The sequence below is a fragment of the Triticum aestivum genome, chromosome 1D (genome assembly GCF_018294505.1).
Source record: "Triticum aestivum cultivar Chinese Spring chromosome 1D, IWGSC CS RefSeq v2.1, whole genome shotgun sequence".
NCBI lineage: Eukaryota > Viridiplantae > Streptophyta > Magnoliopsida > Poales > Poaceae > Triticum > Triticum aestivum.
Genome location: NC_057796.1, coordinates 21,393,477 through 21,408,473, shown reverse-complemented (window position 1 = coordinate 21,408,473; position 14,997 = coordinate 21,393,477). Strand labels below are relative to the sequence as shown.

The following is a 14,997-nucleotide window of genomic DNA, read 5'->3' as shown; positions in this document are numbered from 1 at the left end:
GCAGAGCTTCAGAGACCAACAAACATGTGATCCAAAGATTCTGCACTCGCATCGCCCATCCGCACGACTTCCATGGCTTTGAAGTATAGAGTCGAGTTCCTGCAATGTAATTGAGGCACGGAAAATCATCAAGTTTGGCCTAAAATGATCGCCTTCACAATGGCTACTGAAAGTCTGATTCGGACTAACAAAGTAAACTAATGTTTCTGATAAAAAGCGTTCACTGCATACTAACTTGCAGACATAGATTAAGCAATACAGTCCAACAGCGGGGAAGATTTTGTTTCACACCTTTTTGTCCAGCCAGGGCTTCTGGATTGACTCTGTGAGTCGACTGCGCCGATTTTGTCGGAGATGCGTACTGGCGACGGCACACTCCTTCACGCGCTTTACCTGCGCCATCGTCCCCGACCTTTTCGGCGCAACCAGACCGAGCATTAGAGTCAGCAGGAACCGCAGGCCCGACCAGAACACGAGGGGAACCGAATCTGGTGATCAAGGTTGTTAGCGAACTCCTCTCGCAGTGGGTATCTGAAAAAACGACGGCATTCACCAGCAAAAGCCTCGTTCGTCAACCTCCTCCGTTTCCTCCTCCGTTTCGCGGAGGACAAGAGCAACGCGAACGTTAACTTTGCACGGATGCAAATGTTTAATGACTGCATTGCCGATCTCGGCCTTCGCGAGATTGATAGGATTGGTGCCAGGTTCACCTGGACCAATCGTCAGGCCTCCCCAACCCAGTCCGTGCTGGACAGGGTTCTAGTCTCCCCGGAATGGGACCTCCGTTGCCCTCTTGCCTCCCTTCGTGCCATCACCAGGATCGGCTCCGACCACGTGCCCCTCCTCCTCTCCTCCGCCGATGAGCGTCCGCCGATTCCCCCTCGTTTCCGCTTTTTGAGACATTTTGGCTGTCCCAAATCGGTTTTGTGGAGGCTATTGGCACCCGCTGGGTGGAAGCCCGTGCTCACCCCCACCCTCGTCCCCCCTCGGCTATTGATTCTTGGCATTTCTGTGCCAAGCGTGGCCGGCAGTTCATGAAGGGATGGGGCGCTAACTTGGGGCGTGACCTCCGCGAGCGTAAGAAGGCCTTGTTGGCCGCCATACAAGCCCTTGACCTTCGTGCTGATTCCATCGGCCTCTCTCCGGACGAGTGGCTCTCCCGCTACGACTTAGAAGACCAGCTCTCCATCATCTACACTGATGAGGAGGCTTATTGGCGCCTCCGCGGGGCCCAGAAATGGGTCTTGAAGGGCGACGCGAACACGGCCTACTTTCAGGCCATCGCGAATGGCCGGCGTAGACGCAACACCATCCCCCTTCTCTGGGATGGTGCCTCCCTCCTGCAGGACCCCCGTGACATTCGTAGCCATGTTGACGGTTTCTACAGATCCTTGTTCTCTGCTGCTCCTAGGAGCGGCCTCTCCCTGGCTCCTGACTGCTGGACCGGCGCCCTGCTGGTTTCGGATGAGGAGAATGCGGCCCTCATGGCCCCTTTCTCCGAGGGCGAGGTCTGGGGTGCCATTCGAGGCATGAACCCCACCTCTGCTCCGGGTCCCGACGGTCTTCCGGTGAAATTCTTCCAAACCTTCTGGAATGTAATTAAACCTGAGATCATGGCCATCTTCGAGGAGTTCTATGTTGGGTCCATTGACCTTGGGCGCCTCAACTATGGAATCATCTCGCTCATCCCGAAGGTGCCGGGTGCCTCTGACATCCGCCAATTTCGTCCAATCACGGTCATCAACGTGATCTTCCGGATTCTGGCTAAAGGGTACGCCAATAGGGTGACCCTCCTCGCTGACCACATTACCCACCCCAACCAGTCCGCCTTTATTCAGGGGCGGTATATCGTGGATGGGGTGCTAGTTCTTCATGAAGTACTCCATGAGGTCCGATCTAAACACCTCAAGGCGGTATTCTTGAAGATTGATTTCCATAAGGCCTATGACACTGTTAGTTGGCCTTTCCTTCGCGAAGTTTTGCTCCGGAAGGGCTTTGACGACCGCTGGATTACCAGGGTTATGCAGATGGTCTCTTGCGGTCGCACTGCCGTGAACATTAATGGGGAGATTGGCCCCTACTTCCCCACACTCTGTGGGGTTAGACAAGGCGATCCCTTCTCCCCTTTCCTGTTCAATATGGTGGTGGACGCGCTTGCCGCCATCCTAGATAAAGCGAAGGCTGCTGGCCACATTCGTGGGATTACTCCCCACTTGGCTGGCGGCTCCGGGATCTCCCTTCTCCAGTACGCCGATGACACCATCATCATGGTCGAAGGCTCTGAGTTGGACATCCCCAACCTTAAGTTCCTTCTTCTCTGCTTCCAACAAATGTCTGGCCTTAAGATCAACTTCGACAAGAGCGATGTGATGGTGATGGGATACTCTGAGGCCGAGTCCCTTGCCATCGCTAACCGGCTCAACTGCCGCCTTGGTTCATTCCCCACGACCTACTTGGGAACGCCTATTAGCGACTCTCGGCTCACCGTCGCGGATCTACGCCCGACCGTGACCAAGCTTCAGACACGCATCGAACCTTGGCAGGGTAGATGGCTGTCTAAGGCGGCTCGGACCATTCTCATTAAGTCATCCCTCTCCAGCCTCCTCCTGTTCCTCATGGGCTTCTACAGCCTCCACGAGACTCTGCACCACGAGATCGCCAAGATCCAGTCCCGCTTCTATTGGGTCGGCGACAACAATAAGCAGAAATATCATATGGTCAGCTGGCCTGACATTTTCAAGCCTAGGGAACAGGGCGGCCTCGGTATCATGTGTTCCAAGCGCATGAACATCGCCCTTCTCTCCCGATGGCTCTAGCGCATCTCGCAAGGCCATGGTGGCCTCTGGCTCGACATCATCCGGAATAAGTACTTGCGTGGACAGCCCCTTGCCATCTGTCAGAGGTCTGGCGGCTCGCAGTTCCTGCAATTGGTCGTCCAGCTTCTCCCTGTCCTTCGCATCGGGACTTCCATCTCGGTAGGCTCCAGCTCGGAGACCCTGTTCTGGTTTGACCGGTGGGCCGGAGACTCCCCCTTCGCCGCGCGCTTCCCTGACCTCTTCTCCATCACGGTTGACCCTTTAGTCTCAGTGGAGAGGGCCCTTATTGACTTAGGGCGCCTCGCTTTCCGGAGACCTTTTGGCCCCCCGGAATCCGCCGCTTGGCGTGAGTTGCTAGATTGCGTGGCTCTCCATGAGCCTGTGGTGGACGGTGGCCCGGATCAGGTTAGATGGCGACTCGAGCCTTCGGGCCAATTTTCCACCAAGTCCCTGTACCAGGCCATCGCCCCATCGTCCGCTCCACCCCCTTGCCACGGTGTGGTCCATCCGCCTACCTCTGAAAATCCGGATCTTCATGTGGCAGTGGATTCGCGGTCGGATCCCGTCTGGCGTTGAGGTTCGCAAACGCAATGGTCCGGGCTCTGGCCTTTGCCCGCTTTGCGCCACCCCCGAAGACTCGAATCACATCTTCTTTTCCTGTGTGTCCGCGCAATTCGTGTGGAGCTGTTTCCGCGAGGTGGTGGATGGAAATTGGTGCCACACCAACTTCCCCGACCTGTATACGGAGCTCCAGGCCTCCCCCCTGGCGTCTCGCCACATTAGGTGGCTTGAGATTGGGGTCATCGCTTGGACCCTCTGGATGATCCGTAATAAGATCGTGATCCAGCGTGCTCCTCTTCGACGGGCTACTGACGCTATCTTCAAACCGTCTGGTTTCTTGCAGCTCTGGCGGCCGCTTAGCCGCCCTGATGACCGCGACGCCATCTCTGCCTTCATCGCCGACCTCCGCTCGATTGCCGTCCGTCTCTCCCCGCCGCCCCCGCCGCCTCCGCCGGATCCCGACTAGGCGCCTGTCTGGCCCCTTTGCGCCTCGACGCTTTTCTTTTAATCTTTTTTGGGCTTGTTGAGCTGTGCCCTCAGCATAACCTTTGTACTTGATTGTGAGACTTGGGTGCGTGTGTTTGAACTAGTCCATGTATGTGTGCTCTGTGGCGGTTTGCTTTATTTATAAAGCGGGGAGAAAGCCTTTTTTGGTAAATCCCAAAACCATTTTACAGATCTGCATGGACTAACCTATCAATGGCATAAAGCAGGAACTCCCTACCATCATCCTCCTTTCAACCGTCGGCGCCGGGACAGGACGAGGGCCTCCGCAAGCAGGAAGCAGCTGCCGTAGCACTAGAGGAGAAGGGATAGCGGTGCTTCTGCCCGAAGAGGGGTGGCGGCGAGGGTTTCCAGAACGACCCCTTATCTGGTCCATGGCCCGGCTAAATCCGTAACGTCCTGGTCCATGGCCCAGTACGCCAGCTCGCTTCCTCCGTCCCTTCCCTTCGCCTTGGGCCCACGAAAGAGCCACTGTTTCGTACCGTATTCATGCGAACGCCCGATTTTCTGCAACTCGCGTCTGACGCGCCAGTGGGCTTTATTCCCATCCCGAGCTAGAAACGGACGCGAGCGATTTCAGGAGCAGTTGCGCTCCGGCACCGAATCGCCGCTTCCGGAACGCTATCCATATTTCAAATAAATTTCAGACTTGGTAGATTTTAGTGTAGTGTGGTAGCATGCATTCTAGATAGGGTTGACACTTGGGGTCTTACAATTATTTTCTGGCGAGTCTTTAAGATTGGGCAAAATTGTCTACTTAGGTGGTGTCTAGGAGGCGGAAACTTCGTTTGTTCCCATTGAGCGCAATGTATTCTCAATTGAGCAAATCAACAATTACGTCTGTATAAGTGATGAACAATTCCATTCCACACTCGGTGTGTGCAACCAAGACGATAACGTGTTTCCATCCATGTCGTCAGAATATTCAGGAAAAATCAAACAGTAACAACACAAGAACATATTTGCTAGTGATAGTAAAATACTCACTAACATGACGGTACATCAACATCAAGCATATTACACAAATAAATAAGACCACATACGCACGTGCAAGTACGCAGACAAAAGTCAGAGAGGCATGCAAGAGTGCGGTGGACATACATGCATACACCTATACATCGGTACACACTATATATATGTAAGATACTCGCTCACACGACCGTACACCACATCAAGCACACTACACAAATAATTATTCAGAGCACATACGTGTAGGTACGTAGCCACACGCAGGAGGCATGCATGACTGCTCTGGACATGCATGCATACGCCTTACATAGGTACACACTGTTCTTATTTATGTACCTATACATGTAGCTAAGCAGCAGCGTGAGCAGAAGCGGGCGTAGCAGGCGCCCAGAGAATGCTGTCCCTGGAGATGAAGTGGCAGAGTGGAGCATCTCCAGGCTTGACGTGCAACGGCATCTTAGCTGGGTGGAAGTCTGATGTGTCCAGGTGGCACACGGCAAGCACCTCCATCCTCTGCCCCGCGCCGTCAGCATCAACGTCCTCCCCCTCCAGCGTCACCGAGTACACTCTGGTGGGATTCACCGCGTGGCACATGAACATAGCGAATGGGAAACTCCCGCGATGGCAAGTCATGGTGTCCCCCGCCTCTCTGACCCTCGTTACAGCCGCCACTTTGTACCCCCTCCCTGTCATGACGCCATCCACGGGCACGTCCGGTGAGGAGAAGGCCGCGAGGTTGTAGGTACTAACCCCGAGCACGGATGCAGCAAACTCCACCATTGACTCCACAGAGCTGACACATGCCTTCGTCTCACCCTTGATAGCGCGCGGGTGCTCGCAATCATCCAGCGTCGACCATATTTTGGTAGCCATGTCGTTGGACGCTGGTGCAAACATTGTCAGAATTTTGATGAAGTTCCCCGTGGACATAGGGATAGAGTCGGCGACATCACGCCGTAACAAAGGAGCTCCTAAGGTAGCCGATGGTTGGATGTAACAAGGTATAGTTGATCCTGGTTTGAGGGCCTCTTCTAAGAACACCATGTTTGACATGGTTCCATGTTTGTGGTTGTCTTGGCCAATGTGGGATTCTCCTGCTAAATTTTAATATATAGTTACAAGACATTTTAATATTAAGACAATGGGTACAATAATTATGTATTTTATTCATCAGATGATTGATGCAAATAGAAATGCAAAAAGAATTTTAATTACCATGGCTCTTTTGGATGTCCAATGAGCCCCAGGCCCAGTTACCATTGTGGTTCTGGTCCTCAGCTTTGGTGGATGAGCCCCAGGCCCAGTTACCATTGTGGTTCTGGTCATCAGCTTTGGTGGATGGACCCCATTTACGACTTCTCTTCTGGATGTCATTTGTTGTGGATGAGCCTGAATTACCATTGTTTTTCTGGTCTTCAGCTTTGTTGGATGGGCCCCAATTACCATTGTTCTTCAGGATGTCGTTCGTTGTGGACAGGTCCCACACACCATTGCTCTTCTCATCTTCAGCTTTGGTGGATGGGCCCCAATTACCATTATTGATCTTCTCGACATCATTTGTTGTGAACGAGCCCCATACACCTTTGCTCTTCTGGACGTCCTTTCTTGTCGATGAGCCCCAATTACCATTGTTCTTCTCGACGTCGTTTGTTGTGGATGGGCCCCAATTACCATTGTCCTTCATGACGTCGTTTGTTGTGGACGGGTCCCACACACCATTGCTCTTCTCGTCTTCAGCTTTGGTGGATGGGCCCCAATTACCATTATTGATCTTCTCGACATCATTTGTTGTGAACGAGCCCCATACACCTTTGCTCTTCTGGACGTCCTTTCTTGTGGATGAGCCCCAATTACCATTGTTCTTCTCGACGTCGTTTGTTGTGGATGGGCCCCAATTACCATTGTTCTTCATGACGTCGTTTGTTGTGGACGGGTCCCATACACCATTACTCTTCTCGTCTTCAGCTTTGGTGGATGGGCCCCAATTACCATTGTTGATCTTCTCGACGTCATTTGGTGTGGACGGTCCCCATACACATTTGCTATTCTGGACTTCGTTCCCTGTGGATGAGCCCCAATTACCATTGCACTTCTGGCCAGCTAAAAATAAATCATTGCATCATGCAAAATTACAGAGCTACAGACCAAATAATTGCATGCTTCTTACGTAAAACAACTGTTTCACATAAACCTTCCATGTAACTCAATTTTCTGGGGAAGAAGCAACTATGGGAAAAAAGGCAGGAGACATTAACGCCAGACGTGAGTTACGGTAGTGGTTAGGGGAGCAGTTTTTTATACAAAGGAAGCATGCAATCGATCCCTGGATTCACGGATACAACCGCATGGAACTGGTTAAAAACGGTCAAGATGCTTCAAATCCTATGGCTAAACGTTGGCCTGATGGGAAACAAATATCGGGCGCCTCCGGGAGGTGCATTTAGTTTCTATGCTCACATTAGATACTCGCCTCCAGGAGATAGTATCTGGTAGTAGTTAACCTTTATATCCATGTAATGTGGAACGGATAGGTACCACACATGGTACATCATCCGAACGACCCATAATAGTTATATTTCTGACATGGTAGACTACATAAATAGGTGTCCTGATCAAATGTTTCAGTGAACAGAAATATCATGTACTCCCTCCGTTCCTAAATATAAGTTTTTGTAGAGATTTCACTAGATGGACTACATACGGAGCAAAATGAATGAATCTAAACTTAAAATGCATTTATATACATCCGTATGTGGTTCATAGTGAAATTTCTACAAAGACTTACATTTAGGAACGGAGGGAGTAAGATGTAACCCATGATTTTTTTTTAGGGTAACCCATGGGTGTTTTAACTTGTCCCATCAGTGAATTTTCGTGTTTTCTTCAACAACAACAACTGAGCATATATTACCTCAAGTAGGTTGTACATGTTTAAACTTTATAATCGTATTTGCGACATCGTAGGATATGCTAAAAAAATTCATCACCATGTGTGGTAGTTAAGAATATTGTTTTATTTTCTAATTTACTTTAGGAGTTTTTTTTTGCAGGAAAATTTACTTTAGGAGTTCACTGAGTTAAAAAAGGTATTTAGTCTGGGATTAAATTATATGTGAAGAGATTTGATGGAGACACGATTAGTACATGCTCAACGATGTACTCCCTCCGTTCCTAAATACTTGTCTTTCTAGGTATTTCAAATGACTATCACATACGGATGTATGTAGACATATTTTAGAGTGTAGATTCACTCATTTTACTCCGTATGTAGTCACTTGTTGAAATGCCTAGAAAGACAAGTATTTAGGAACGGAGGGAGTAGGTAGGTACACTAGGTAGGGAGAGAGGGGTGGGGGGCACGGACCCGCAGGTGGGGCTAGCAGCTCGAGGATGGCTGAAGGCATGAGTGTGTTGGGAAGCATTGTGTGCCAGTACGCGGTAACCGCAGCCGAGTTTGAGGCTATCGTCACTTCGGCGGTGGCTGAATTTGCGTGCAAGCCTCCTCCAGCAGCCATGGCCTGTATGTGTATATATCCACCATTAGTTAGCATCAAACGATGTGGGTGACAAAGATAAATAAACTTTAAACATGTCCTAGTCGTCTGCGACTGCGAGATGTTCATATCTTATATCTCACGTGATTTTGAGATTATAATATCTACCCATATAGAGTAGGAAGAAACTGAAACCATGCCGGATCTATCTTCATAATCAGCGATATGGTGACACAGACTGAATCCATCGGACAGATCTTCCTAATCATCGGAGCTGTGCTACGATTCACAAGAAGATTACAGAGTGCCACTGCTGGACATTATATATTGAGTAAAGGCTAACTAGTCCTGCATGTTATTGAGTCCATATATAGTGCATGCATGCATAAAAAGAAGATTACTTCTGAAAATGCCCATTGAAATGAGAAAAAAGAAGCACACACATGCCCACAATATCACAATGTAGAAATCTAATAAATATCATGCTCACCATTGACTTATGAGCTGGATGTTAGAAACTAATTGGCCTTACAATATCACAAGATTTCTAATAAATATCATGAAACTCAATGCATAGTGACATGCATATACACGAGTATTTACCAATTGCTGGATCCTCACTCGAACCCTATCTTAATAAGTTGACTAGAAACTGGAAAGTCCACAGTAAATAACTTGTGAACTACACCCAGTACTTCTAACATCATGTTATGTGTGAAAAATAAGCTTTCTAAAGAATGGATAGTAGACACATACGAGGGTATGTTTATTAACTAGCTAGTGTGCGAAAAATTGAAGACTTCCATATATGCATGATCAACTGCGATTGGAGTACTCACCAGGAGGAACCAGGAGACGAGAGACAACATGACACTCATACTGCTATCGTCGATCCCTTGTGTCTACTGCACTGTGTTGTTGCTTGATGATGGATGATGATCAACCAATGCATGTCATATTTATAGGCTCATACTGCTACTAGCTATAGCTAGCTTGAGGCCACATCCAGCTCTGATGTTGATGGCAACTAAAACGGAGCGGGCTCCATGTGGCCCGCCATCCTATCCATGCATTGGAGTGCCAAACTTGCTTACCGATTTGACGAGGACGGAGACAAAGACAGGTCGTTTTTTTTGGATCCATCTCTGAAATTGGATACATCATTTTTCCTAGAGAGACGTTGTGACACCATGCTGTATTTTACATGTTGGAAAAGATAACACTAACAAGCAAAGTGTGCTTGGGTACGCCAAAATAGGTCTTCCATTATGGAAAACCTATTTTTAAATATTAAAAAAAAATCTCGGATGTATATCTTATATTATATTTGCGCATATAGAGATATTTTTTGCGACCCGTGTGAAATGATAATTTTTGTGCCATAAAATGACTTTCCACGAGATATATTTTATCTTTAATTTTTTCTTCCTATGACACTACATATGTTTTTTTATCAAAAAATGTTTCAGGACATGTATAAGACATAAACATGTATATTGTTAAACAAAATTAACCAGTTTAAAATATGATTTTCATAATAGGAAGCATCTACTCCCTTGAGCCACAACGACACCTCCTTGGTACACCCCCTTAGAAAGTTTACGATTTTTTATGTGGACCAATTAATGATTAATATTCAACAATACCTCTATGCAAAACTATTAGTATATACAAATAAAAGTGACTTGCGTGTACTGCACAATGTCATAATAAAAATACATAGCCTGAAAGAAAAGGTGTATCACGCACATGGTGCATGCATGGTATCTGGACTTTATCTTACATGTCTTACTCAGCAATTGGCTACATTTTGTGGAGTGGCAGCTATTAGAATATCCGATCGGATATGTCTCACAATGAATACAAGGACAAAACATCACTATCTCACGTTTTTTTTATGGTGCCACTTGTGAGATAGGAGACGTGCACTTGCCAACTATACAGAGTCTTCATTTCATGTACTCCAGATCAAATCAACTTCAGTTTGCAACTTGTCAATTAATAATTATACCGTTAGCCCAAAATAAGAAGTTGTGAACAAAATAATGCAAGACACGGGAGTATCTAACCGCTAGCTGGAAAATGGTAATACTTCGCTACAAGTTGTATTGGCTGATCGTGCCGGTCATATCTTATCTTAGCATTTGCTTATTTCTACTTAAAATTATACTCCTACTTTCTTGTTCATATTATTCAATAATACATTGCTGATTAATCTACTAGGTAATCAAATAGGTTTATTCATTTTACGTCAACATCTTGGCATGTTGATTTTATTAATCTATTAAATATGCTGATAAACCTGCGTTGAACAACTTGCCACTATCCAATTATACAAAGATAGAACGTATACCAAAAACTGCTAGTGGAGCATGTTGCTATCTACATGGCGTCCAGCAATGAGGATGGAATCAATAATGCATATTCCACGTACACAAAGCTCAATCATATATACCTGGTTTATGTACAATGATACGCATGCCGTGTGAGTACCAAAGTGAGGGCCCCCGCGCTGCTCCGCACGAGCGACACGGGCGGCGACCCAAGCCACCGCTGACAACGCTTCCTCCATCGTCTCCCCCCCTCGCTGCCGCCGGGATGCGTCGCCGGGCAAAGCCCGTGTGGCAGCGGCGGCGGCGGGGCTTCGTCTCCAAGGAGTGAGCGGCCCTTGGCTGCCTCATGCGGCGCCGGCGTGTGGTTGTCGCAAGCTCGACACCGGAGGGCTGGACCTCCTCTCCTCCGGTGGTGGGCGGCAGATCCGGGGCTCTCGCGCCCAGATCTGTTGGTGTGCATGCGGGGCCGGCCTACAGCGGCAGCCCTGGCACTATGGGGCGGTGGCCCGTGCTTCGACCGATCTGGTCCTGCACGGCACGGGCATGGCCGGTGTAGGCGTGGCCTGGTGGTGCTCTGGCGGGGAGGTGCGACACGAGGTATGGGCATGGCCGGGTCACGGTTCGTATGTGCTGGCAGGTGCGGCATGAGGTGTCCAGCGACATGGTTCTGCCGTCGTGAGGGAGCGCAGCGGCGTGGTCAGTGGCTACTGCTCGGGCAGCGCGGCAGACTGGGGTGGAGACAACATAGTTTTGTTGGGCTGGGCGCGCGACTGCACCAGGGGGCTTGGGCGCCATGGTTCTGGCGTCGAGCCAAGGCCCAGGTTGGCACAGAAGGGCTCCTCTGGCTATCGATGTGGCAGATCTGGTCTCCGGAGGGCGTGGTGGCACACGTGGGGCCGTCGGTGCACCTGAGGCTTGGCCATGGCTCGGAACCATGGTGGTTCTTGGCCTCGGGCAACACTCTTTTGTCCCCCGTCGGCATGGCACTACTTGAAAAAGGCCTGCTAGTGGCGCACTTGTTTTACCTACTAATGGCGCAAATATTTTTTTAGAATTTTTTTTTTCAAATTTTTTCTTAATCTCGGATCACTATGGCTTAATCTCAGGTCAATATGCTTAATCTCAAGTCAAATCGCACTAAGTGGTCAAACTTCCCGAAAGGTCACCCATCCTCACACTACTCCAGCCCGACGCTTAACTTCACAGTTCTATCCAACCCCAGCACCACCTCACTTAACAGGCACTTGTTGATATATCTACCATATCAATCCTATTAAACCTTGTTGATGTCTAGGACTTTGTTCATGTTCATGAGTATGATCAAATTTTGAAAAATATTTCAAACTTCCCGGTCATATTACGTATCATTTTTTGAAAAAAATTCCAAACAAAAATTCAACACCAATTTTTCTTTCTGTTACTAGTGGCGCACCTAGCAAACGGTGCGCCACTAGTAAGTTTGAATTTTTTTGAATTTTTTTGCCTCTAGATCTTGAAAGCCCCGTAACTTTTTTTCTGTTAAGTTTTTGAGGAATTTGAAAATTTTTAACGGGGTTCCCCCAGTTAAATTCGGATGTAACTTTTCGAGTAGATGATTTTTCATATAAAAATCTTTTTAATCCGAGTTCGTATGCAAAAGTATGTCCATTTTACAAATTCCAGAGAGATTTTGCAAATAAAGTCGAAATTCATATTTGTAAATTTTCCCAACAACTAGACCACATATCATATGGGAAACTTATTTTCTTTTATTTTTTTGACATTTCCATCATTTTCTTTTATTTTTTTTAAAACTGAAAAGGCGGTCCGGGGGATGGTGCATTCGGTGGATTTTTTGGGTCAAGTTAGTAATGGCGCACCGTGAGAGTGGTGCGCCATTACCACAACTCCCACGGTGCGCCATTACTAGTTTTGAAAAAAAAATTGAAAAAAAATTACTAGTGGCGCACCGTGGATGTGTGCGCATCCCCTGGTGCGCCTCCCCTGGTGCGCCATTACTAGTTTTGAAAAAAAATAGAAAAAAATTGAAAAAAATTACTAGTGGCGCACCGTGGATGTGGTGCGCCATTACTAGTTTTGAAAAAAATAAAAAAAATGTTACTAGTGGCGCACCAACACATGGTGCGCCATTAGTATATAGTAGTGGCGCACCACATGTCTGGTGCGCCATTAGTGTCCTAGCCCTTTTCCTAGTAGTGTGGTGCTCGGGGCACAGTGGCTCGCGCTGTTTCCAGTGGCTCTGTGTCCGGACGACTGTGCATGTATTTGGCGCCTTGTGATGGAGGTTGGCCATTGGTGGTCTCCGTGTGGTGCGGTTGGCTGCGACGGATCTTGATGCTTCTTCGTCTATGGGCGGCTCCGATGGTATGGCCGTGTTTTTGCTTACCGGCGCCGGTGCGGGATAATGTGCAGCCGAGGTGGTGAGGGAGCTTGGGTGAAAACCGTGTCTCGGACTTATGTTGTGACCAACAATGACGGCAGTTGCGACCATCGTTAACCTTCTTGGAGGCATCGTTTCTTTGCTTCCACACCCCTCCTACATGGATCCGGCCATCACGGCATCTCCAGGGGAAACCCTTGAACTTGTGTGATCGGACGATGGCGGCGTGTAATTGTCGTTTTCCCTCTTGGGGGCTAAATCTCGGAGCTCGGCATCGGCGAGCGGGACTGCTGGATGGCCGCGGTTGCGGCGTCTAGATTTCTGTGGCAACGATGGTGGTGCGAGCGATGTCGGCAACATGGCAATGGTTGAGGTAGTGGGCTCTTTCTCCTGCGTGTCCGCGGGATTGCCTCGGTTTGTCTATTGATGTGAAGTCGAAACTGCAGCGGTGGGGCCTCTGTGGTATACGATGACTAGCTGCGGGTGGTCTTTTCGGCGACCTTCCGTGGCGCCAGCCGTGCCTGGTTTTGTCCTTCATAGTTCTCCGTCAGAGTAGGAGCTGAGCTGTTTGGTCGCAGGTGGCTGACTTCCGGTGCAGTTCGTCATTCATCTTCGTGCGGCCTCTGCAGTGTGTCATTTGTTCAGGGTTTAGGGATGGCGATGACGCCTCTAGCAGAGGAGTGATGACGATGACGCCTGCGTGCTGTCTCGACGAGGCCCTCATTGGAGTAGTGTGCGTGGGGTATCTTGTGTGTGCTACTCAGCGGTTGTGATGGTTTTCGCCCAGTTTTCCATAATTAACTGGACAATCTGTTTTTTTTTTCTAATTAACGAAGCAACTCTTTTTATCTTAATGAATGCAAGATAGCTGCCATTTCAAAGAAAAATACGCATGGCACGTAATGGTGTGTGGTAGGGTGCCTGCCTAGCTACCTGTTCTTGACCTGAACTTTATCCTAATATGCAATCGGCTAATAAGAAAAGACCTTGATATTTGTGCACCAATGACCTGAGCATAACACTATTGTTTTACAATTAGAAAAGAAAACATAAGAAAAATAAAAAGGAGAAAGGAAAAAGGGAAAAGTAAAAAGTAAAATTAGAAAAGAAACTTAAATGAAAAAATAAAATAAATAAAGAAAGAAAAACCGAAGGACACTCGAACTGGCTCATCCCCATATATGGCTGCAAACGAATTGAGTTTGAGCGAGTTAAACTAGGCTCAGCTCATCCTCAAATTCGAACGAGCTTACATTGAGTCATCGAGTCGATCTAAAGCTAGTTTTGAGCTAAGCAAAACAGTAAAAAAAATTGGTTTGTACTCGCCCTGTAATGATCTCGAGTCTACCCAGAGCTAGTTTCGAGCTAAGCGAAATAATAATAATAAAAAAGCGGATATTGCTTGCATATGAAAGGAATTAAGGAAGAGAAATGTTGTGCACAACATATAGAAAGGAATACATTAGTCTTCCAAAATTTATTAATTAAATCTCATCCAACAGATATAATGTAATAAATTATCCTATTTTTAAATTTTAACATAATTACTCTACATATTTACATATTTTTTGAGTTATCGAGTTAAATCGAGCAAGCTAGTGTTGGCTCAAGATCAGCTTGTTTTCCAACCGAGCTATATAAAGCACTCATACTCGGCTCATTTCTTTGCCAGTTGATCTCGAGTCAAGCTAAAAAGGAATCGATCTTGAGCCGCTCATGAGTAGCATTCATTATGCCTACTACAAGCCTAGGACAATTTGTTTTTCAAAATACAGGGAGGATGATGCGGGAGCATCCACGGATATTATCTTTTGTCATTCCACTTTATGCCTGAAAAAGGTATTAAGTTTTATGGGTAATTATCTCGTGAATTTAATTTTAACATGCACAATTATTTATTTATTGCAAAATATTTACTATATAAACCCTTCACTATTTAT

At 47.5% G+C, this 14,997-nt stretch overlaps 1 protein-coding gene across 3 annotated transcripts; it reads right to left on the bottom strand.

The window, feature by feature from the left end:
• Positions 1-4,840: 4,840 nt before the first annotated feature.
• Positions 4,841-9,391, bottom strand: LOC123180024 (DNA-directed RNA polymerase V subunit 1). Of its 3 annotated transcripts, none has more exons than XM_044591976.1 (4): positions 9,184-9,391; positions 8,215-8,368; positions 6,066-6,950; positions 4,841-5,947 (listed from the first exon to the last, which is right to left on the bottom strand). In XM_044591976.1, exons 1-4 carry the CDS (start codon positions 9,220-9,222, stop codon positions 5,199-5,201), a joined length of 1,827 nt encoding a protein of 608 aa, XP_044447911.1. In that variant the 5' UTR covers positions 9,223-9,391; the 3' UTR covers positions 4,841-5,198. The 3 variants fall into 3 exon arrangements, with proteins under 3 accessions (XP_044447911.1, XP_044447913.1, XP_044447912.1); XM_044591978.1 differs by having other exon boundaries at positions 6,066-6,911; positions 9,184-9,383; XM_044591977.1 differs by having other exon boundaries at positions 4,841-5,944; positions 9,184-9,381.
• Positions 9,392-14,997: the final 5,606 nt, after the last annotated feature.